The sequence below is a fragment of the Danio aesculapii genome, chromosome 2 (genome assembly GCF_903798145.1).
Source record: "Danio aesculapii chromosome 2, fDanAes4.1, whole genome shotgun sequence".
NCBI lineage: Eukaryota > Metazoa > Chordata > Actinopteri > Cypriniformes > Danionidae > Danio > Danio aesculapii.
In genome coordinates this window covers 51,969,351-51,992,961 of record NC_079436.1, presented here as the reverse complement: position 1 = coordinate 51,992,961, position 23,611 = coordinate 51,969,351, and the positions used below count along the sequence as shown (strand labels likewise).

At 35.4% G+C, this 23,611-nt stretch overlaps 1 protein-coding gene across 1 annotated transcript in view; it reads left to right on the top strand.

Moving 5' to 3' along the window:
* scn12aa (sodium channel, voltage gated, type XII, alpha a) overlaps window positions 1–23,611 on the top strand; it is a 114,508-nt gene that overhangs the window by 42,935 nt on the left and 47,962 nt on the right. The window contains exons 8-12 of the mRNA XM_056445654.1: window positions 11,798–11,939; window positions 12,515–12,712; window positions 15,692–15,868; window positions 19,161–19,502; window positions 21,651–21,768. Of these exons, the coding sequence (XP_056301629.1) occupies window positions 11,798–11,939; window positions 12,515–12,712; window positions 15,692–15,868; window positions 19,161–19,502; window positions 21,651–21,768 (977 nt within the window). The remainder of the gene's footprint in view (window positions 1–11,797; window positions 11,940–12,514; window positions 12,713–15,691; window positions 15,869–19,160; window positions 19,503–21,650; window positions 21,769–23,611) is intronic.

The following is a 23,611-nucleotide window of genomic DNA, read 5'->3' as shown; positions in this document are numbered from 1 at the left end:
TCAGTCATCTAAAACGTGCAACAAAAGGTACCTGGAGAACGTGTTTTACATTTTGCTAGATAGGTATTAACTACAACCCTGGGTCTATCTATTGACCGCGTGAAGATTAACAGTTGAAGTTAGAATTATTAAACCCGCTTACATTTTTTTTTTCTTTTTAAAAATATTTCCCAAATGATGTTTAACAAAGCAAGGACATTTTCACAGCATGTCTAATAATATATTTTTTCTTTTGGAGAAAGTAACCATTTTAAGGTCAAAATTATAAGCTATATATTTTTTTGATAGTCTACAGAACAAACCATCATTATACAATAACTGGCCTAATTACCCTAACCTACCTAATTAACCTAATAATTCTAGTGAAGCCTTTAAATGTCACTTTAAGCTGTATAGAAGTGTCTAGAAAAATTTCTAGTCAAATATTATGTTCTGTCATCATAGCGAGGATAAACTAAATCAGTTATTAAAACTATTATGTTTGGAAATGTGTTTATAAAAATCTTCTCTATGTTAAACAGAAATTGGTGAAAAATAAACTAATAATTCAGGGGGTTTATTAATTCTGACTTCAACTGTACACCATGATTGTTGACATTCTGTTTGCAATTATAATGAATTAGTTTAGAATACCATTTATAAAACAGCCCTGCAGATATTATCTAGATGTTTCTCGACTGTCTATGAAAGACTGTAGATTGATTTTGAATTAAAAGTCTTGGGCCAAAATCAAATGGATGTAATGTTTTTTGTGTACCTCTGAGGGCTTTGCTTCTGCTTGATGACAAATGAAATAAATGCTAATACGATAATCAAGATAATGACAAAACAAACATTCTGTCCTGTTACATTACTATGCCATGCCAAAAATAAAATGGAATAATTCAAACTCTTACATAATCTATATAGGGTCAGATATACTTCATGATCAAACTTTTGGGACTTTGTAAATTTATAGCATATTTACATACACTGAACATGAATGCATATTTTATTTAAATTTAATTAAGAGATTTTTTTTTAAATGTATAGTTGTGTGTAAAAAGGCAAAATGTAATTTTTTCCCCCATAAACTACTGATGACATGCGTTCCAAATTTAAAACAAAACACACTGGCATTGAGAAAAAAGTAGTTTTGAAAATAAAAATAATTATTTATTTATTAATAATTCATTAATAACTATATCATTATTATAATTTATCAATTTTAGGCACCACATGACCAATATTGTGCTATTTATTTCTTGATAAGTTAAGAAATAAATATTTGATACTTGAATACTTGAATTTTAAGCACTGGATTTATTTTTTAAATAACTAATAAAAAAAACCCACTTGTGCTGTGTAATGCTTAAGAACAACAGGTACTTGTCATTATTGCTTTTTTATATATATATATATATTTTTTATATCTTCTATTGTCTGAGATTCAATGTCAGCTGAGACCTGTTTTTTTAGTCAAAACTTGACCTTCGGTTACAAACTCTTTCGATGTAAATTTCCATGATCAGGACAATAGCATTGCGCTTGCCCTCTAACATAAGCAATTTCTGCTCCATTTTCTATTCTTTTATATTTTGTATTTAAATAAACGAGTTGCAATGCAGTTGCTAAGTTATTCTGAGTGCTGTCATTGCTGCGAGTCCAGCCTCAAGTCTCTGTGATTTTCTCTGGTCTCTTCAATGCAAGATTTCTTTGGTGTTTTATAAACTACTAAGTGAAATTCAGAGTCAGAAAGACAAATATACAAATGAAGTCAGAACTATAAGCCCCTCTGTATATTTTTTCTCCAATTTCTGTTTAACCGAGGGAAGATTTTTTTCAACACATTTCTAATCATAATAGTTTTAATAACTGATTTCTAATAACTGATTTATTTTATCTTTGTCATGATGACAGTAAATAATATTTGACTAGATATTTTTCAAGACACTTCTATACAGCTTAAAGCCACATTTAAAGGCTTAACTAGGTTAATTACTACACTAGTAATAACTAGGTTTGGGTAATTCATTATATAATGATGATTTGTTCTGTAGACAATCAGAAAAAAAATTGCTTAAGGGGGCTAATAATATTTATATATGTGAATTTGAGTTGTCAGGCAGGCTAAGTTCAATACAGGAGCAAACAGTAGCATGAAGATAATCCAGAGAGTAAACGGCGCAACAGACCCAAGGGTAGAGGCAGGAAAAAACAAACATAAACAGTTTAAACAAACAAAGGGTCAAAACACGGCAAGACAAGACAGGGAAACACTTAGAAATCCTCACTTACTGTAAAACAAGACTCAGCACTGAATGTGTGTGTGTGAATGGTCTCTATATGGTCCATATAATCATTGGTTATGAACTGCATCTGTATGTGTATAATCAGTAAGTAAACTGAAACTGGTGTGTGACTGCAGAATTTGTAGTCCAGTCCAGTGGTGTAAGTGGTGTGTGTGTGTGTGTGTGTATGGTGGGCACTCTACCTGGTGATCGTGACACTATTGACCGCATGAAGATTTACCCTGTGACTGTTTACATTCTGTTTGCAATTATTTTGAAAACGTTTCGAATACCATGCTTTAAATAGTCGTGCAAATGTTATTATTAGATGTTTCTTGACTGTATAAAAGACTGTAGATTGATTTTCCGGGAGACAAAATGCTTCTGAAAGCTTTACTTCTGCTTGATGATACATTAAATAAATGCTTATACGGTAATTAAGGTAATGACAAAACAGACATGTGTCTTGTAATGTGTCATGCCAAAAAATTTAATATTTCAATATCTCATTTATTCAATACTGTGTCAGATATACTTTGGCCCAATCTCAATTCTACCCCTTTACCCTTCCCCTTGCACTCTTTAGCTTGAAGGCGTAGGGTTAAGTGGAAGGACTAGATAGCCCTTAAAACTGAGATTTTCCAGGACCACACTCGAAACCAAGAGGTATGAAAATTTCCCAGAATACACCAGCTACAACAACAGCAGCATGGCTGCACACGCGAGCCAGATGCAGCACAAATTAGTATTTTTTGTCATTATCACGAATTTTTAAAACAAACAAGCACGATTTACTACATTCATAACGGTGTTCGTGTTTTACGATCATGCTTTTTAAAAATAAAACGATTTAAAAAAAAACACTAGATTTTGCCATCTATAATCCATAATAATAACTCAAAAGAATCGAAAACAAATATTGCTTAAGGGGGCTAATAATTTTGACCTTAAAATGTTTATTTAAAAAAATTTAAAAACTGCTTTTATTCAAGCCGAAATAAAACAAATAAGATTTTCTCCAGAAGAAAAAACATTATAGGAAATACTGTAAAAAATTCCTTGCTCTGTTAAACATAATTTGGGAAATATTTGAAAAAGAAAAGAGGGCGAATAGTTCTGACTTCAACTGTATATACGTGGTTACCCTGGTGTCAGATGCTTGCATACTTACTAAATTGTTAAGCGGTGGATATGGAAGGTCAGCTCTCACATGTGAGTGGGCAAAACCTGAGAGATGCTCTTATTACTACCTTTTTAACCACCTCCAGGACACCTGTTACTACAGAGACCAAGAACCGCTGTCCTCATGGCAACCTCACAAGTGAAATTAACCTGTTAAGTGACAGTGAACTAGACCAGACTGACAGATAGAAAGAAAACATGCATGTCTCTTTAACCTCTCAGTTGCTTCTTAATAGTCTTCTGGTTCTTTGATGTTTCTCCTGAAAAAAAAACTTCTTGGTAATATCAACATTTAGTAGAACAGTAGTTAAAGAAGACTTTATGCAAACAATATTCATATACATACAAGGTTCTTAGTTTAACATTGATATATACAAAATCTTGTCTGACATATTCAGATGAAGTCAAAATTATTAGCCCTCTTGTGAAATTTTAATTCTTTTTAAAACAGAGGGGATTTTTTTTCAATGCTTTTTTAAACATAATACACTACCTGACAAAAGTCTTATTACCTATGCAAGTTTTAGGAACAACAAATAATAACTTGACTTCAAGTTGATCATTTGGTATCAGAATTGGCTTATATGAAAGGCAAAGGCCTCTAGATTACGCTTATTTTACCAAAATAAAATATGATCATGCCTTGATTTTTAATTATTTAATTAGGACAGTAAGGTCTGACTTTGCTTAGACAAAAGTCTTGTCACTGAACAGAAATAATGTCCAGTATAGAATATAAAGTCATCCTGCAGTGGAAAAAGAATGAATATTGTGTTTGACTCCCAAGAGCTTGGAGGACTGCATCCATACATCTCTGCAATGACTCAAATCACTTATTAATAAAGTCATCTGGAATGGCAAAGAGAGCGTTCTTGCAGGACTCCCTCAAGGGAGAGTTCATCAAGATTCTTTGGATTCATCTTTAATGCCTTTCTTCATCTTACCCCAGACATGCTCAATAATGTTCATGTCTGGTGACTGGGCTGGCCAATGCTGGAGCATCTTGACCTTCTTTGTTTCAGGAACTTTGATGTGGAGGCTGAAGTATGAGGAGCGCTATCCTGCTGAAGAATTTGCCCTCTCCTGTGGTTTGTAATGTAATGGGCAGCACAAATGTCTTGATACCTCAGGCTGTTGATGTTGCCATCCACTCTGCAGATCTCTCCCACGCCCCCATACTGAATGTAACCCCAAACCATGATTTTTCCTTCACCAAACTTGACTGATCTCTGTGAGAATCTTGGGGCCATGCTGGTTCCAATGTTCAATTCAATTCAATTCACCTTTATTTGTATAGCGCTTATACAATGTAGATTGTGTCAAAGCAGCTTCACATAAAAGGTCACAGTAAATAGGAACAGTGTAGTTAAGTTTGTAGTGTTTAAGTTCAGTTCAGTTGAGCTCAGTTCAGTGTGGTTTAATAATCACTACTGAGAGTCCAAATACTGAAGAGCAAATCCAACGATGCGCAGCTCTACAGATCCTGAACCATGCAAGCCAGTGGCGACAGCGGAGAGGGAAAAAAAACTTCACTAAAGGCGGAAGTGAAGAAAAAAAAAAAACCTTGAGAGAAACCAGGCTCAGTTGGGCACGACCATTTTAATTTCTCCGCTGGCCAAACGTCTTGTGCAGAGCTGCAGTCTCAGTGGCGGAGGCTGGAAGCTGGCCTCAGCGAAGACTCGTCTGTCTCTGGAGCGTCACAGGAAACAGTCTCATGTTCTCCACTCTTCCATGACCATCGCAGTAGTTGCTCAGGATTCGGCCAGGTCCAGGATATGGAAACCTTGGGATCATCTCGTCGTTGGTCTTGGATCGAATCAGTGACTCTGCATAGTCTGAGGGCCTCGGGAAGAGTATCCCCAGGTGGAAATGGAGAATAAAGAAAATAATTAGCGTAGCTGATGTTCACAGTGTATATCAGCAAGATGCATAACCTGTGTGGAAGCCCCCTAAGTGGTGCACTAAGTGTATGCTTTACTGAACAGATAGGTCTTTAATCTAGTTTTGAATTGGGAGAGTGTGTCTGAGCCTCGGACATTTTCAGGAAGGCTATTCCAGAGTTTAGGAGCTATAAATGAGAAGGCTCGACCTCCTTTACTCGACTTTGCTATTCTAGGTACTACCAGAAGCCCTGAGTTTTGAGACCTTAAAGAGCGAGTTGGATTGTAGCGAGACAGAAGATTGGTTAGATAAACAGGAGCTAGATTATTTAAAGCTTTATATGTAAGAAGCAATATTTTAAATTCAATACGAAACTTAACAGGCAGCCAGTGTAAGGAGGATAAAATTGGGGTGATGTGATCAAATTTTCTAGACCTGGTTAGAACTCTGGCAGCTGCATTTTGTACTAATTGAAGTTTGTTAATAGAGGATGCTGGGCAGCCAGCAAACAGAGCATTACAGTAGTCCAGCCTAGAAGTCATAAAAGCATGGACTAGCTTTTCTGCATCTGAGATGGATAGCATACTTCGTAACTTAGCGATATTTCTCAGATGAAAGAAAGCAGTTTTTGTGACATGGGAAATATGATAATGTCTTCCACAAAGTCTTCTGCAGTATTTGTGATGATTCACCAGGAAAATCTACCTTCTGCCACTTTTCCAAATGATCAACTAGAAGTCAAGTTAATATTTGTTGCTCTTACAACTGGGATCGATGACAAGACTTTTGTCAGGTAGTGTAGTTTCAATATTTAATATAAATAATACATATTATAATACACATTTTCTACGTATTTTGCAAGATACTAGTATTCAGCTTAAAGTGCAATTTAAAGAATAAACTAGGTTGTTATGTAATTACAAATCATTAGATAAAAGTGTTTTGTTCAGTAGAAAATACAAAAAAATTCTTAAGGGGTCTAATAATTTTAACATTAATAAAAATTATATAAAAATAAAAATAAGACTTTCTCTAAAAGAGAAAAGTATTATAAGATTTACTGTGAAAATACTGTGAAAATGTCCTCGGCCTGTTAAACATCACTTAGGAAATATTTGAAAAAGATTAAAAGTTTCACAAGAATCCTTTTGATTTCAACTGTAATGACATTATTTTGCAATACAGAGTGTGCTCGCTTTTGTGATTGTTTTAGAAGTTGCCTTTTGGAGAAATGACTAGGAATAATAAACGGTAGAAAATGGTCAAACGACTTGCTCTACAAACAAGTGTGTTCATGGCTATAGATTAAAAAGTAGAATAATATAACAAGAATGACAATAACGAGCTGTTTTTAATGTCTAAAAATCAATGCGACCGGAAGTCTTGAGCCAAAAAAACGTCTGCACCCGCATATATGTGAAGAATAACGTCAATAAAGAACAGAATCACTTGATGACATATTAAGAGTGTATTTAAGGATAACAGCAATGTAAAATTTTCAGAAGTAAATCGTTAAAATATTTACATGGAAAATAATAGGAAATATTTCCGAAGTACCTTGTGACATTTATTATGAGAAAATTACTATATTTAAATAGATTTAGTAGGTTTAACAATAGGTTTAAAAAACTTTAGCATAACAAGCTATTTTTAAAGTCTGCATGAACCGGAACCTGCGACCGTTTTTTTCCCCGCGTATTGTGATGCATTTCCTAGAGAAACAGAATACTAAATGAGAAAACAGTGGGTGTGGCTTGTTTTTTCTACTGCGAGCTGATTGGATGTAGTAAAGTAGACATTTCATTCAGAACAATGGGGGAAAGAGTTTGGGGAGAGTTATTACAACCTAACAGACTCCTCCTCCTCACCATTTCTTTTTGTTGTCAAAACTGACAGCTTGAGGGGCGTGGTTAAGTGTGTTAGCCATGCCCAATACTTCAGACTGACCTAATCTGAGAATTGAACTGAAAACAAACAGGAAGTGCATTTTCAGATTTCAATTAAAGATTGCAAGGGCAAACTATTGTTGTTGTTTTTTAATGACATGCACAGATAAATTGTTCACCACAAAACTAGCAATATGAGCTGAAAAAATCAATATGGTTAGTTTTGATTTCATGTGTACTTTAATGTCTAAAAATCAATGGAAGTCAATGAGAGCAGAAGTCTCGAGCCAAAAAACTCTGCATGCACCCGCTCATGTGAAGAATAAGAATCCCTTAATGACATATTAAAATACACTATTTAAGGATCACATACTCATAAATGGAGTGACACAGTGGTTAGCACTGTCGCCTCACAACAAGAAGGTCACTGGTTCGAGTCCCGGCTGGGTCAGTTGTCATTTCCTTGTGGAGTTTGCATGTTCTCCCTGTGTTAGCCTCCGGGTGCTTTGGTTTCCCCCACAGTCCAAAGACATGCGCTATAGGTGAATTGAATAAACTAAATAGGCCGTAGTGCATGTGTGTGAATGAGTGTGTATGGGTGTTTTCCAGAACTGGGTTACAGCTGGAAGGGCATTCGCTGTGTAAAACATATTCTGGATAAGTTGGCGGTTCATTCTGCTGTGGCGACTCCTGATGAATAAAGGGACTAAGCCGACAGAAAATGAATGAATACTCATAAATGTTTCTCCTCCTTTGTATCACACAGGTTTTATTGTTACAGTCTCTGCATGTGGTATTGTACTGCAGTGTATTATATAAACCTGTGTGTATTTGAACACACTGTCAGGGAGCTCATGTTAGCGCAGTCTCTCTCGTTCTGCCTCTGGGCGAGAGATTTACAGATGGCCTGGTTTTGCGGCTCTGCTCTCCAGCTGTTGGCAGTTCCATTACTAAATGATCCCTCTGTCAGATTGACATGCGTCTGTCCTCTGCTTGGGCTGCCACTCAAACTTAATGTCACCATGGCGACAGAGAGAAAGAGAGGATGGACTGAGGATGGGAGGGAGGGGAAAAAAATTAACTGCAACTCGATACCCATCTGTTTACTTCTAATCTTGCTGTTGGTGCATGTGACTGATGTGCTGCCTGATGTGATGAGCGTATTAGTACAAATGTGCACGGCCATTTCAAAGTTTGGGGATTGCTGTTTTAGCAAGAATGCAATCAGTTGATCTTACAGTGACTTCTAAAAGATTTTATATATTGCAGAAGTAAATTTTTAAAGTACATTATGTACACTGTAAAAAATAAATCTGTAAGATTTACGGTAAAAAAACCCGGCAGCTGTGGTTGCCAGTATTTTACCGTTAAAAATACGGTACAGATTGTAAAAGTAATTTCTAATTTTTACAGTAAACTACCGTATTTCATTAATATATAGATGTAGTATGTCTGTATTTTGAATTACCAACATCTATACATCTTTTGTTACACAGTTAGACACGTTAACACAGCCATATGCAGGTGGTGATGAGAAAGTTACATAATGAACCAATGCTCATCACTAACAACATTTACCACTAGCAGAAAAGTGTATCAGTGTATAGAAGGTGCTCGATGTCTTTCACACAGCTACTAAACACCAGTATCGTAACACACATAAAATTAAAGTCACGAAAATAAACATTGTTTATAAATATTAGATGTAATATAAATCTCTAATGTACAAAACTGAAGGAGAAACAACTAAAAAGATCCTTAGTAATGTCAACAATAAGCATAAAAAGGGATGTGCCATGCAGGGAATTCTGGGAAAGTATGTAGTTATGTAGTTTTGATTCTTAATCTTAACATGATAGCAAGGTATTTTGAATAGTTTAATATATAATAAAACGTACCATGACCCCTTATTAATTCAGATATGTTAATATGTGGAGGTCAGAATATAAGTGAATGATGATAGGACTTATATTCATTTATTAATTTTCTTTTTGGCTTAGTCCCTTTATTAATCTGGGGTTGGCACAGAGGAATGAACCGCCAACTTATCCAGCATATGTATTACGCAGCGGATGCCCTTCCAGCTGCAACCCATCACTGGGAAACATCCATTCACACTCATTCACACTACGGAAAATCTAGCTTACCAAATTCACCTATACCACGTCTTTGGACTTTTGGGGGAAACCGGAGGAAACTCGCGCGAACACGAGGAGAACATGCAAACTCCACACAGAAATGCCAACTGACCCAGCCGAGGCTTGAACCAGCCACCTTCTTGCTGTGAAGCGACAGTGCTAACCACTCACCCAGGACTTATATTACATTATTTAATATGTAAATTCAGCTTGAAGCAGACAACCAAAATGGGGCATGTGGCCTTTGACTCTTACATACCATGATAATAAATTTGTTGTACAAAACTAAAACTGTTCTATCCAATTTGTATAGTACACTCACCGGTCACTTTATTAGGTACACCTTACTATTACCAGGTCGGACCCCTTTTGCTTTCAGAACTGCCCTAATCCTTCGTGGCATAGATTCAACAAGGTACTGGAAATATTCCTCAGAGATTTTACCTAATATTGACATGATAGCATCACACAGTTGCTGCACATTTGTCGGCTGCACATCCATGATCTGAATCTCCCATTCCACCACATCCCAAATGTGCACTTTTGGATTGGCCATTTTAGTACAGTGAACTCATTGTCATGTTCAAGAAACCAGTCTGAGATGATTCACATTATATGACATGGTGCGTTATCTTGGTGGAAGTAGCCATCAGAAGATGGGTACACTGTAGTCATAAAGGGATGGACATGGTCAGCAACAATACTCAAGTAGGCTGTGGCGATGACACGATGCTCAATTGGTACTAATGGGCCCAAAGTGTGCCAAGAAAATATCCCCCACACCATTACACCACCACCAGCAGCCTGAACTGTTGATACAAGGCAGGATGGAGCCAACATGCCATGTTGTTGATGCCAAATTGTGACTCTACCATCCGAATGTTACAGAAGAAATCGAGACTCATCAGACCAGGCAACGTTTCTCCAATCTTCTATTGTCCAATTTTGGTGAGCCTGTGTGAATTGTAGCCTCAGTTTCCTGTTCTTAGCTGACAGGAGTGGCACCCGATGTGGTCTTCTGCAGCTGTACCCCATCCGCCTCAAGGTTGGATGTGTTGTGTGCTCAGAGATGCTCTTCTGCAGACCTCAGTTGTAACAAGTGCTTATTTGAGTTACTGTTTCCAATCTATCATCTGGAACCAGTCTGACCATTCTCCCCTGACCTCTGGCATCAACAAGGCATTTTCGCCCACAGAACTGCCACTCACTGGATATTTTCTCTTTTTCAGACCATTCTCTGTAAACCCTAGAGATGGTTGTGCGTGAAAATCCCAGTAGATCAGCAGTCTTGCACCAGCAACCATGCCACATTCAATATATCACCTAATAAATCCCCTTTCTTCCCTATTCTGATGCTCATTTTGAACTGCTGCAGATCGCCTTGACCATGTCTACATGCCTAAAAGCATTGAGTTGCTGCCATGGGATTGGCTGATTAGAAATTGGCTTTAAAGAGCAGTTGGACAGGTGTACCTAATAAAGCGGCTAGTGAGTGTATATGTGTGTTTGTTTGTGTGTGTGACGCTGATGGGGTACAGGAGCATCAGAGCAGAGCTTATTAATATTCACAACTGTTCCAAATATGGTCATAACCAAGCTTTTCATTCTATGGGGTAATTTCTGTGGTTATAAATGAGCAAATAAAAATGTCTCTAGAGAATTGTTGAATAACCTAAGACACATACCTACTATGTAGACATCAGAGAACAATTTAAATAAATTAATAAATTAATTCATTTTCTTTTCGACTTAGTCCCTTTAATAATCAGGAGTCGCAACAGTGGAATGTTCCACTAACTATTCCAGCACATGTTTCACGCAGCGGATGGCCTTTCAGCCGCAACTCATCACTGGGAAACATCCATACACACTCTCACACACACACAAACTCATACACTACGGTCGATTTTTAGCATACCCAATTCACCTGTATTGCATGTCTTTGGACTTGTGGAGGAAACCGGAGCACCTGGCGGAAACCCATGCGAACGTAGGAAGAACATTCAAACTCCACACAGAAATGCCAACTAACCCAGCCGAGGCTTGAACCAGTGACCTTCTTGCTGTGAGGCGAACATGCTACCCACTGTGCCACCACGTCACCCTAAATAAATAAATAAATATGTAGGTTTAAAAAATCTGGACTTTATATTAACTTTTTACTAAATGAAAAGATTCTGCAGGTCCAAACAATCCTGGAATACAAATATTAATCAATTCAGTTCAATTCAAGTTTATTTGTTATGTTGCTCGATGTTGCGAAATCAAACTACTATCACTTATACTGTCATTTGTACAGCAAGTTTGATCGCTTACTGACATTTATTATTCCTAATCATTTCCCCATGTAGACTTATAAATGAGAAAATGAATATTACATTGAAGCAATAAACTATATGACCCCAGATTTACAATTTTTATATATTTCTTCCACACACAGGAAGTGCCCTGATGGATTTGACTGTTTGAAAACAAGTCGAAACCCAAACTACGGCTACACAAGCTTTGACACCTTTGGCTGGGCTTTTCTGGGTCTGTTCAGACTGATGACACAAGACTACTGGGAAAGCCTTTACCACCAGGTACAACACTGAACACTCATCTGCCAACATGGAGAATAATTAGTTCGGTCACACTTTATTTTGATGGTCCGTTTGTTGAATTTAAGTTACATTGCATCTACATGCCAGCTAATTCTCATTAGATTATAAGTAGACTGTTAGGTTGGGGTTAGGGTTATTGTAAGTTTACATGTACTTGCAAAGTTTCCTATAGTCTGTTAAATGTCTGTTTAGCAGCCGTATTAACAGATATTAAGCAGACAGTCTACTAATACTCAAATGGACCATCAAAATAAAGTGTTACCATTAGTTCACCCAAAAATGAAAATGTACTCACCATTTACTGACACTAAAGTAAACCTTTATGAGTTTGCTTTAGGTAAGAAGATATATTTAAGGAACACTTTATAATAACTGCACACTATGGACCAACTGCTTATAAATAACTAATTTTTAAATAATGTAACGCTTAATTTAGTAATGAAAAATGTCCTTAAAGTATGAAAATAAAATGATGTACAAATACATGTACATTCATACAGCATTATTACAGAACCATCCCATTGCAAACCTGTTCATCTTCCTCTCTGCGGCAGACTCTGCGGTCGGCGGGGAAGACCTACATGATCTTCTTTGTGCTGGTGATTTTTCTGGGTTCGTTTTACCTGGTGAACTTGATCCTGGCTGTGGTGGCCATGGCGTATGAGGAGCAGAACCAGGCCACCATCGCTGAAGCCTGGGCCAAAGAGAGAGAGTTTCAGCTGGCCATGGAGCATCTGCGCAAGGAGCAGAGGGTAATTTAAATACGTATCAACACACAGTTAAAGTCTGAACTATTAGCCGCCCCTGTTTATTTTTTCCCCAATTTCTGTTTAACAGAGAGATTTTTTTCATTTCTAATCATAATAGTTTTAATAACTCATTTCTATTAACTGATTTGTTTTATCTTTGCCATGATGACAGTAAATAATATTTGACTAGATATTTTTCAAGATACTAGTATTCAGCTTAAAGTGACACTTAAAGGCTTAACTAAGTTAATAGAGTAAACAAATTAGGGTAATTAGGCAAGTTATAGTATAATGATGGCTTGTTCTGTAGACTATCGAAGAAATATATTGCTTTTGGGGGCTAACAATATTGACCTTAAAATATATATTTTTTAAATATATAAAAACTGCTTTTATTCTAGCCTAAATAAAACAAATAAGACTTTTTGCAGAAAAAAATGATTATAGGAAATACTGTGAAAAATGTCCTGCTCTGTTTAACATTTGGGAAATATTTGAAAAGGGAAAACAGAAAAGTTTTTGTAAAATAAAATAAGATTAAATACATTTGAATAGGTAAAGAGATGAAAATATTTATACCTCACTATGTATTCAGCTCTATTTTGACCCTGAATCCGAATCTGAATCAAAAAGAGCCAGGTATTTTTACACATAAGAGGAATTTGTTGTTATGACAGTTAGTGAGTGAGTGAGTGAGTGAGTGAGTGAGTGAGTGAGTGAGTGAGTGAGTTAGTTAGTTAGTTAGTTAGTTAGTTAGTTAGTTAGTTAGTTAGTTAGTTAGTTAGTTAGTTAGTTTTTATACATTTTGTAAGAATGGGTTTTAACCACAGCTGTTCGAACTGTAGTTCTGCAGAGTAACTAAAAAGTTATCAGTATATTGATGGTAAAAATCTGTACATTATAGTCAAACCATTCTTTTGCAATCTTATACCAAAAACAGAAATAAGGGCAGCATTAATAGCTAAAAATGTGGGAGAGTATTGCTATTACGTGATTAAATTGTATTGCAATATGGAACAATTAAGTGTTGATGTTAAATCGAAAGTAATTCACAAATACTTGATAATAAAATGATTTAATGACAATAACTCTCCATGGTTACAACTGAATTAGTTACTAATAACTGTATAAGATGATAAAATATGAAATGATAAAAACATATGATAATAATTGTACCCAGCTTAAATTAAAATAAAGTTATCTAAGAAAGAGAGAGACAGGAGGAGGGAGAGAGAGAGAGAGAGAGAAAGAGAGTAAGTAGGCCTCAAAGAGCCTGGGAGCAGTAGAGCCAGAGAAGATAACATCCAGAGAAGGAGAGGAGCAGAGCTCAAAAAATGCAGAGAAGAAAAAGAGACAGAGCAGAGTTTACCAGCTATTTTGTCTCTTTCTTGACCATGTGACCAAAGCACAAATACTGAGACGTTCAAACTGACCAATCAACATGTGACCACATCGTAAAACCCCCTAAAGTCCACACACCAGGCCCTGATCCTATCAGTATCTGCCTTTGGAATTTGTGTGAGCCTTCTTTGGTGAAAAAAAGACATGTTTTGCCATAGAAACAAATGCATATGATAATTAAGACTCTTCCAATTTCCCAAAGTCAATTTGGTTGCAGCAAGCACATCACACATAATCCACAAAACATTTTATACAATACAAATCTGCCCTAAATGTAATAAGTTTACAGCTGAGGGGATACATGAAAGTTTGAACCGATTTGTTTTACTAATAGGAGTTCTGTATCGAATACCAGAGGGGAGATAAAACTTGTGGAATAACAGAATGACAGTGACAGGAAAAGATTATAAATGCAAGAGATAATAAAGAGATAAGGAGATAACAAAGGAATTAAAATAAATAAGTAGAGAATACAAAAATATACAAATTGACAAATGTATGTAATTACTACATACACAATTTTGTATGTATAGCTATATTATGTGTGAATTGAAATGTAAAACAAGTATGTTGTTAAATAAATAAGTGTATATATGAGCAATATCACTCGAGTAGAAGTGCGATATGGCTGTATATCAGCACTGGTGGGTTGGCTCGAGGCCGCAAGCAGAGTGCCTTAGTGTCCCACCAGTGACGATATACAGCCATATCGCACTGCTATGAGTGTGAAATTGTGTTTATACAACAGTTCGACGGCGTAATTGTGTATATAAAAAGAAAATCAAACACGGAGAGTCTTAAAAAAAATCCTTTTATACGAGAAACTACTTTCTTCCGTCATTAATTCACATCTGCAGCTGATGTCAGAACAGCAGAAACTGTATATTTGAATAAAAAAGTATATGCATGTAAAAAGATTCACTTAGTTTGAAAACGTAGAGTCAAATTTTATTGTTTTATTATTTAATTAATTTTGACTATTTTTGGGGCAATCCTGTCATGGGTAAGCAGTTAAAATATTTAAATTGTGTTCACCTCATAGTTGGTAATTATTGCTTTTCTATTATTGGTAATTCTCTGAGTTTTGATTTGTTTCTCATAAATTTCATACGATGACAAATTTCTAAATTATCATCAATACTGAAAAAGAAAACATATTTTTGCGGTTATTGTGTATTTAGAAATTAAGGAATTAGACTTTTTAAATAAACAGTAGTACATGCACTAAAATATGTTAGCTTTTAAACTATTCAAAAATCACATTTTCTTAACATTCACTCATTATTCAGAGCTTGCCAAACATGGTTAAAAAAGTTGTGATTTAAAAGTTAATTTGAGTTATAAACTGATCTTAATCAAGTCTGAAAAAACCCAAGAAACCAAAACATTAAACAGACTTTGAACGCATTGTGAGGGTTATCATTTATCAGTAGTTTTAACAGCTTTGCTACAATTTTTAAAGACAAAAAAATTCAATAAAAATAAAACATGACAAATGTCTTTCAATGACAGATTACATTGTAATGCCATTGGTTACGTTGGACTCTGATGCATATTTTTTTCTGTTCATTTTGGAAATAGGCTTTAGCAAAACAGCGCAGAAAAGAGGCTGAGATGGCTCTGGCAGCAGATTTTTGTCCATCTCCTTTCTCCCGAAAAGACTCGATAAAATGCAGAACCAGAACGAGATCCCACAGAACGCTCTCAGAGGAGATTGAGGACAGCTTTTTGCCAAAGTTTGAACCGCTTGATGAAAAAGTAAGGATTTACAAACTGTTTTATTTATATTTACTGTACCTTTCTCCACATTTTTACATTAACTAATACCTTTTTTAAATTAAACTTATGAATTAGTCAATGGTAACATGTTGTATTTTAAATTGAAACCCCAGACTTGCTCAGTAATTGCAGGTAAATTTTAGTTAAAGGGATTTACTCACTGATACTTTTCACACACAATGGGTTGCAAACCTTTAGAAGTTTAATTGTTTTCTATTGAACACAAAATAAGATATTTTAAATGTTGGATACTGTCAGCCATTACATAGTAGAAGCAAACTATGAAAGTCAATGGACACTGGTTTCCAACATTCTTCAAAATATCTTCTTTTGTGTTCAACAGAAGAAAGCACCACTTCGAATGTGATCACTCGCCTGAATGGCCATTAGCTGATTGATATGGGCCGGTAGGGGCTGTCTGCGCCTACTAGTAGGCTCAGAAGACTGTTATCATCCATCCACATGGTTAATCAGCTATACTAATAGAGAAGACTCCAGATCCAGATCTGTTTTTACACTACTGTGATGGTTGGGTTATAGGGATGGGGGTAGGGTTAGACGTTAATAAAAAACAACAATAAATGGAAAATTTAATAAATAATATAAATAATTCTTGTGGTTAATGGACCCTTCGCTAAGCCCCACCCTCCTTAGTTACTGTTGCTACGCCTGTCAAGCTTTTGTGCCTGGCTCGTCTATTACTATGTGTATGTGCCAGTGTCAGACATTCTCAAGGACATAATTAGTCATTTTTGGCAAACAGGTGAGATATCTGAGAAAGCCAGACAAAAAAAAGGACTGCAGTATGCATTACAGGGGTATATTCATGACATAATAGGCAACCAATTAGAAAATTATTTAATCAAAATTGAAGCTAGGTTAGCCTAGCCGCCTCATATTCATCAGCTTAGTTCATGCACAGCAGGAGAGGTGAAATTTAAAAATAATCTAATAACTAATAACTAAAGATTTCTCTTTTTTAGCCAAAAAGCCTGATAGATTAATTGTTGTGCAATGAAATATAAGGTGTTACTAACCAACGAGGAAACACGCATGGACTGTGCTTCTACATCATTCATAGAAAGAGCAGCCAGAAAGGGGAAACTGACGGATTTGTGCCAAATATTAGCATCATTGACCCATAATAATCTACAGTAGCTATAACTGTCAGTATGTTTGTGTGCTTTTTATACAGTTTCTATTCTAATTTGCAGTTCAGTGGATTAAATAAATAAATTGAAATGCAAATCAAAGTATAAACAGCAGAAATAGATTTTCCCTACCAGCAAATATTAATCCGACACCAAATATAAAAGCAGACACTAACCCGTTATAACGTCGTCACCAATTACTAAATCTCCAAAAGACAGACGAAAACATTGGCTCTGACATGGACATGAGGGTTATAAATTACTGAAAAGCAGCTGCGGGTGAAGTATATTGATCACAAGTGCTCAGTTTGGGATCACATCTCGGTTTTGTTTGGTTGATATGTAATTTCAAATATTCGTAGCTTCAAACAGATAGAAATATGACTGGATTGTGCTCGCTCTTACAGCTATTGCGAAGGCTTAAGCGGAGCAGTGCTTATAATATTGAGCGGTGAAAAAAGAAAGAAAAAGACAGCTGGGAAATATAACCTGCTTTGTATTTTTGTAGGAAACAGATCTGTTTAGATCTGTTTAGGGTAAGAGGTGTGCGAGTTATTGCCGTTTATCACTGAATGTGTCAGAAATATCAAAAACAAAACCAACTTAACTCTTCTCATTTAGCGCCCCTCACAGAGCTTGATCCACGCTGGCATTTCTCCCCTTGGGTTTTAGGTTCTGGAAAGAAAAAATTCCCCCACCCCGTCCAAACTATTAGGATACCGGGTGTCAGATTTCCACAATCCATATGCACAACACTACAGCTCGTTTCCCTCGCTCGAAAGCTTGACAGAGCCCCTGCGTGTGGCTATAGTTGCTAAGCCACGATTGGTGGGTGGCGGTTTAGTTATACTAATAGAGAAGACTCCGGATTCATATGTGTTTTTACATTACTGTGAGGGTTGGGTTTAAGGTTTGGGTGGGGGTAGACTTTAATAAAATGCAATTAATAGGAAATTTAATACATTTTATAAATAATTCTCGTTAACTTCCGGCCACAGTTGTATGTGATCTATAGCTGATTAACCATGTGGATGGATGATAACAGCCTTCTGAGCCTTATAATGGTCATTCAATCGAGTGATAACATTCAAATCCAATAGCATCTGGATGCAACCTTTATAATGCAAGCTGAGATTGCATCACTAAGCGATGCGATGTCAGACACAATGCACTCAAATGGAGCTAGTGACGTCACTGTGAGGGGTAGGGTTAGGGGTGGGGTTAGGCGAGCCCATTAAAAAGCATTAGATGCAGCCCAGATTGCACTGCACCAGGTCTGCATCCAGACCCCTCTCTTTGTATCAGCTGAAGAAAGAAACTCAAGCAGGTTTGGAACAAGAGATGGGAGGGTAAATAAGAGGGTAACGCATAAATGGTTAACTAATGCATTTACTAATGTTAACCTTATTAATGTGAAGACCTTATTGATTTGAAATTTGACCTTTTTTACCAGCAAAATTGATCTTTTAATCTGTCAAAATAAATCTAAATGCTTTTAAAGCTAAATCGCTACAAAAGGTCCTTGTTATTAAATTACAATAACAGTCAGAAAGAGTTAAAGTGCTGTGTATAATGTGTATATAAAGTTTCTCTAATGCAGTGTTTCCCAACCCTGTTCCTGAAGGCACATCAACATTTCAGCTTAGTTCCTTATTTATCAGGAGTCGCCCCAGTGGAATGAACCACCAACTATTCCAGCATATGTTTTACGCAGCGGGTGCCCTTCCAGCTGCATCCCAGTACTGGGAAATACCTATACACTCTTACATTCACACACACACACTCATACACTACAGCCAATTTTGTTTACCCAAGTCACCTATAACACATGTGTTTGGACTGTTTTGGGAAACCGAAGCACCCGGAGGAAACGCATGCCAACACGGGGAGAACATGCAAACTCCACAATGAAATACCAACTGACCCAGCTGAGACTCGAACCAGCAACCTACACACTTTCAACCTCTTCCTAATCAAACTCACCTGAATCAACTCATCAGAACATTAGAAGAGACTCCAAACCCAGAAATGAATGGGTCAGATAAGGGAGACTGTTGGTGTGCCAATAGGATCAGGGTTGAGAAACACTGTTCTAATGTCTTGCATGTGCTGTTTTGTAGCCAGCTCACCCTCTCCTGGCCACGCTCTCTTCTCATCCTCTGAGCACTCGTCGGGGAAGCCAAATGAGCATCTTCACCTTCAGGCCGCGCAATAATTCCGAGGCCGACTTTGCAGACGATGAGCACAGTGTTGCTGATGGTGGGCGGAGCCGAGCGGGATCCATGGCGACACCGTGGAACAAGCGCCGCACGGGGAGCATCAGGAGTCACTCGTCTCAGGTGTTCACGCCAACACTCGCCAACGGCAGACTCAACATTTCTCTTGAGCAGAACGGCATCATCAGTCCACACACACCCACCACTGGCCTCAAGTTCAGCATGGAGAAGGTCAAGGAGGGAACGGTAAGTCTCTGATAAATTGAAATCATCATTCAAATCAACATCATGTTTCTGGAAGCCCAAAACAGCTCTAAAGTACACTGTAAAAAATATCTGTTGATTAACGGTTGTTGTGTGTTCTGTTTATTTACGGGTGTGAATTGCATTATGGGATATTGATCTCTGCTCTGTCGACTGTTGATGTTGAAAATTCAACTCTCAGTTTAACAAAGTGACTTTTATTGACTTTTAAGAAGTTTAAAATAATGTTGAAGAAATTTTAAGAAGGTTTTTGTAGCGTAATATACAACACTAACCCGTATTAATTATTTAATTATTGTAAATAATTAAAAATGTCAATAAAATAATTTTTTACTTTTCAAGGTTAAAAGTAGATGAAATAAAGATTAAGGTCCAATAATGCAATTCAAAAGCATAAATAAATGGGGAAAAATAAAAACATGAATCACAGAATAAGGAAAAAAGACTAATTTGCTGATTTTTTTTTTCAGTGTAGAGAAAGTCAATGCAACTCTTCAGTCACAAAATAAACGCACTGCTACAATTTTAGCAAAACATGTGATGGTAAACCACAAGACCAGTCATAAATATCATTATTTTGGAAATTGAGATTTATATATCAAGTGAAATCTGAATAAATAAGCTTTCCATTGATGCAGATTTTCCTATGATTGGCTGAGATACGGAAATCTGATTTTCTAGAAATTGATGGTTCAAAAGATATTGAGACAATAACCTTTGAAGTAGTCCAAATGAAGATCTTAGCATTGCATATTACTAATCACCAATTGTGTTTTGATGTATTTATAACAGGAATTTTACAAAAATATCTTCACGGAACCTGACCTTTACTAATATTCTAATGATTTTTGGCATAAAATAAAAATATATAATTTTGACCCAAATTGTATCTGTACAACTTAAAGGTGCTGTATGTAAGTTTTTGACTCTTCTAAAGCATAAAAATGCCATAATATGTTTGAAGATATTTAAGAAACAACTGAAAAACAATGTTGTAGTCAGATATTCTGCTTTGAAAATGTGCTTCACGTGCCAAAATGCTGTCTTTGTTTTGGTCTTTTAACCCACCCACTGCCACTTTAGCTAATTATATTTCAGCCTCCCAGGTTGCCTTGGTCAGGAAAGACTCTCTTAAATCAGCCTTTAGGCTCAATAGTCGGGCACACTCTTGTTGATTTCACCAATCTGGCAACCTGTGCTTGCGCATGTTTTGATGCAAGAGTGCAATACCTAGTTAAACCACTGAGTGTCAAACTTACACACTGCACCTTTAAAACTGCTTTTGTGGTTCAGGGATGTGGACAAAATTAGATAAATGTTAAAATAATAATAATTTAACACTGAAAAAAATTTCAAAGTTTTCTTAAAAAAATGCTGTCATTCAGAGCACAAAATGTTCATGCGTATATTTATTTTTAGGCAATACAATACCAATGTTTTAACTTAAGAAAAATTAAGCAATACTTTTTGGAATCATCCTGACTTTTGAAAATGTTTGTTATTTTGACCAATTATTATCTTAAAAAATTACAAATTTCTCTAAAATACAATATTTTTATTTGAAATGTGTAAATGTAATCACACCTTTACCTGAACAAATATTATTGTTTTTACTCAAACATATGCCTAGTATATTCAGAAAAACTCAGAATTTACATATTTTCCCCCATATCTACTATTTTAATAGCTCAATATAAAATATTCCATGTTTTCAGATCTTAAATATAAGTGAAATATGGATGTGTGCAATTAGACAAATATATCTACATGACATATTAAAGGGATAGTTCACCCAAAATTGAAAATTTATTCTCCTTCGTGTGATTTTAAACCTTAATGATTTTCTTTCTTCTGTCAAACACAAAGGAAGATATTTTTTAAAATGCTGGCTAAGGATAGCCATTGACTTCCATAGTAGGAAAAATACTATTAAAGTCAATGGGTGCCATCTAACAACATTCTTCAAAATAATTATTTGTGTTCAACAGAGGAAAGAAACTCAAATAGGTTTGGTGAAATGTACATTTTGGGAGAACTATCCCTTTAAGTAAAATAAGTATGACGTGTTTAATAAAACACTGGAAACAGTGAGCACATTTACTAGGTTTTGATGTCAACTTTGATCGACAGGAGCCAGTGTGTCAGAATGAACAGATCAAGCTGACTGTGGATGTCCAGGAGGAAGTCCCGCCTCCTCGCAGGAAGAGAGGACTGAGCTCTGTCAGCTTCTTCAGTGACGCCATGGATGGTGCGACACACTACAATTACAACAATATACATATTTAAAAGAGTAAATAAATTATACAAAAAAATCAATGTACAGTTGAAGTCAGAATTATTAGCCTTCCTGCATATTTTCCCCCAATTTCTGTTTAACGGAGAGAAGATTTTTCGTCAACACATTTGTAAACATAATAGTTTAATAAGTGATTTCTTATAACTGGTTTATTTAATCTTTGCCATGATGACAGTATATAATATTTGACTAGATATTTTTCAAGACTCTCCTGTTCAGCTTAAAGACTTAAAAGAGGCAAATCATTGCATAATGATGGTTTGTTCTGTAGACAATAGGAAAATAATATTGCTTAATGAGGCTAATAATTTTGGTCTTAAATTAGTTTTTAAAAAATTAAGAACTGCTTTTATTCTAGCCAAAATAAAACAGATAGAAGAAAAAATATTATAGGAAATACTGTGAAAAATTCCTTGCTCTGTTAAACATCATTTGCGAAATATGTGAAAATGAAAACTAAGTCACAGGAGAGCGAATAATTTTGACTTTCTGTACTGTATGTAGCCAGTCACACCATTGAACATCTGAATATACATATTGAACATATTCATATTAAAAGTACTCTTTTCCTTGTGATTAGGGATGCTCGATATTTTGGCGTCTGCATCATTATCGGGTGATAAATGCTATTTTTAATGTTATCATCATCTGTCCAATTACAAATTTAGGCCGATATCTTTAGACCAATAAATTATGCAATATTTACACTGGTTAAATCACTACACATGCTTGCTGCCCATCACGTTTGATTATTTTTCAGCTATTTTCAGTTAATGTCAGTAACTTGGTTGCTTCATTTATCGTTTGTTTTTTAGCTTGACATCACCTACAGTATATGCTATAAAACTGCAGGTTAGCTATGTTTATATATAATAACATATTTGATTGTAACTTTAATTTGCAATAATGTGCACCTTTTGTAAACCTGCTTTGAAACAATATTTATTGTTATAAAGCATTATACAAATAAACTTGAATCAAATTGAATTATCAGGTGGTAGATTTGATATATATAAAAGAAAGTTGGCCATAAAAAGAATAATTGACTAATAAAATTCAGACAATCAAAAATAAAAGTTATTCACTGTATGCGTCTGCCTTTTGTTTTTGTAATCATGCAGAATTATATATATATATATATATATATATATATATATATATATATATATATATATATATATATATATATATATATATATATATATATATATATATATAGTATTGTGTTATTGTATAGTATTGCAAGTATTGGCTAATGTATCAGTAATCAGCCGAAAAATCTATCAACAAATCGTAGGTATCGGTAATTTGTAAATATGCAGAAAATTTTGAAAAATTAATGGTAGCACTTTAAAACAATTGTCCATTAGTTTAGTTAATGTAATTTAAGTTAATTAACCTTAGTTCACGTTAGTTCATATTAACTCATGGTGTATTACATAATGTTAACCACAACTTTGGGTTTTAATGCATTAGCTAATGTTGAACTATAATTAATAAACGCTTTACAAGCAGTGTTGGGAAGAGTTACTTTTGAATTACAAAATTCATTCATTGAATTACTTATTGCATTAAAATATTGAATTACTCCCCAAAACAGTAACTAGTTGCTTTACTTTTTAAAGAAGATATTGCGTTATAATACTTTTGAGTATTACTTTACTAATGCTTGATCTCTTTCAGAACTTGCAGGGTTTTTATTTTCCTTTTTTTTTTTTAATAGAGGAGCTCTGCAAATAACAACACACTGCACAAATTTATTTACCTTTAAAAACAACACATCAAATAATAATAA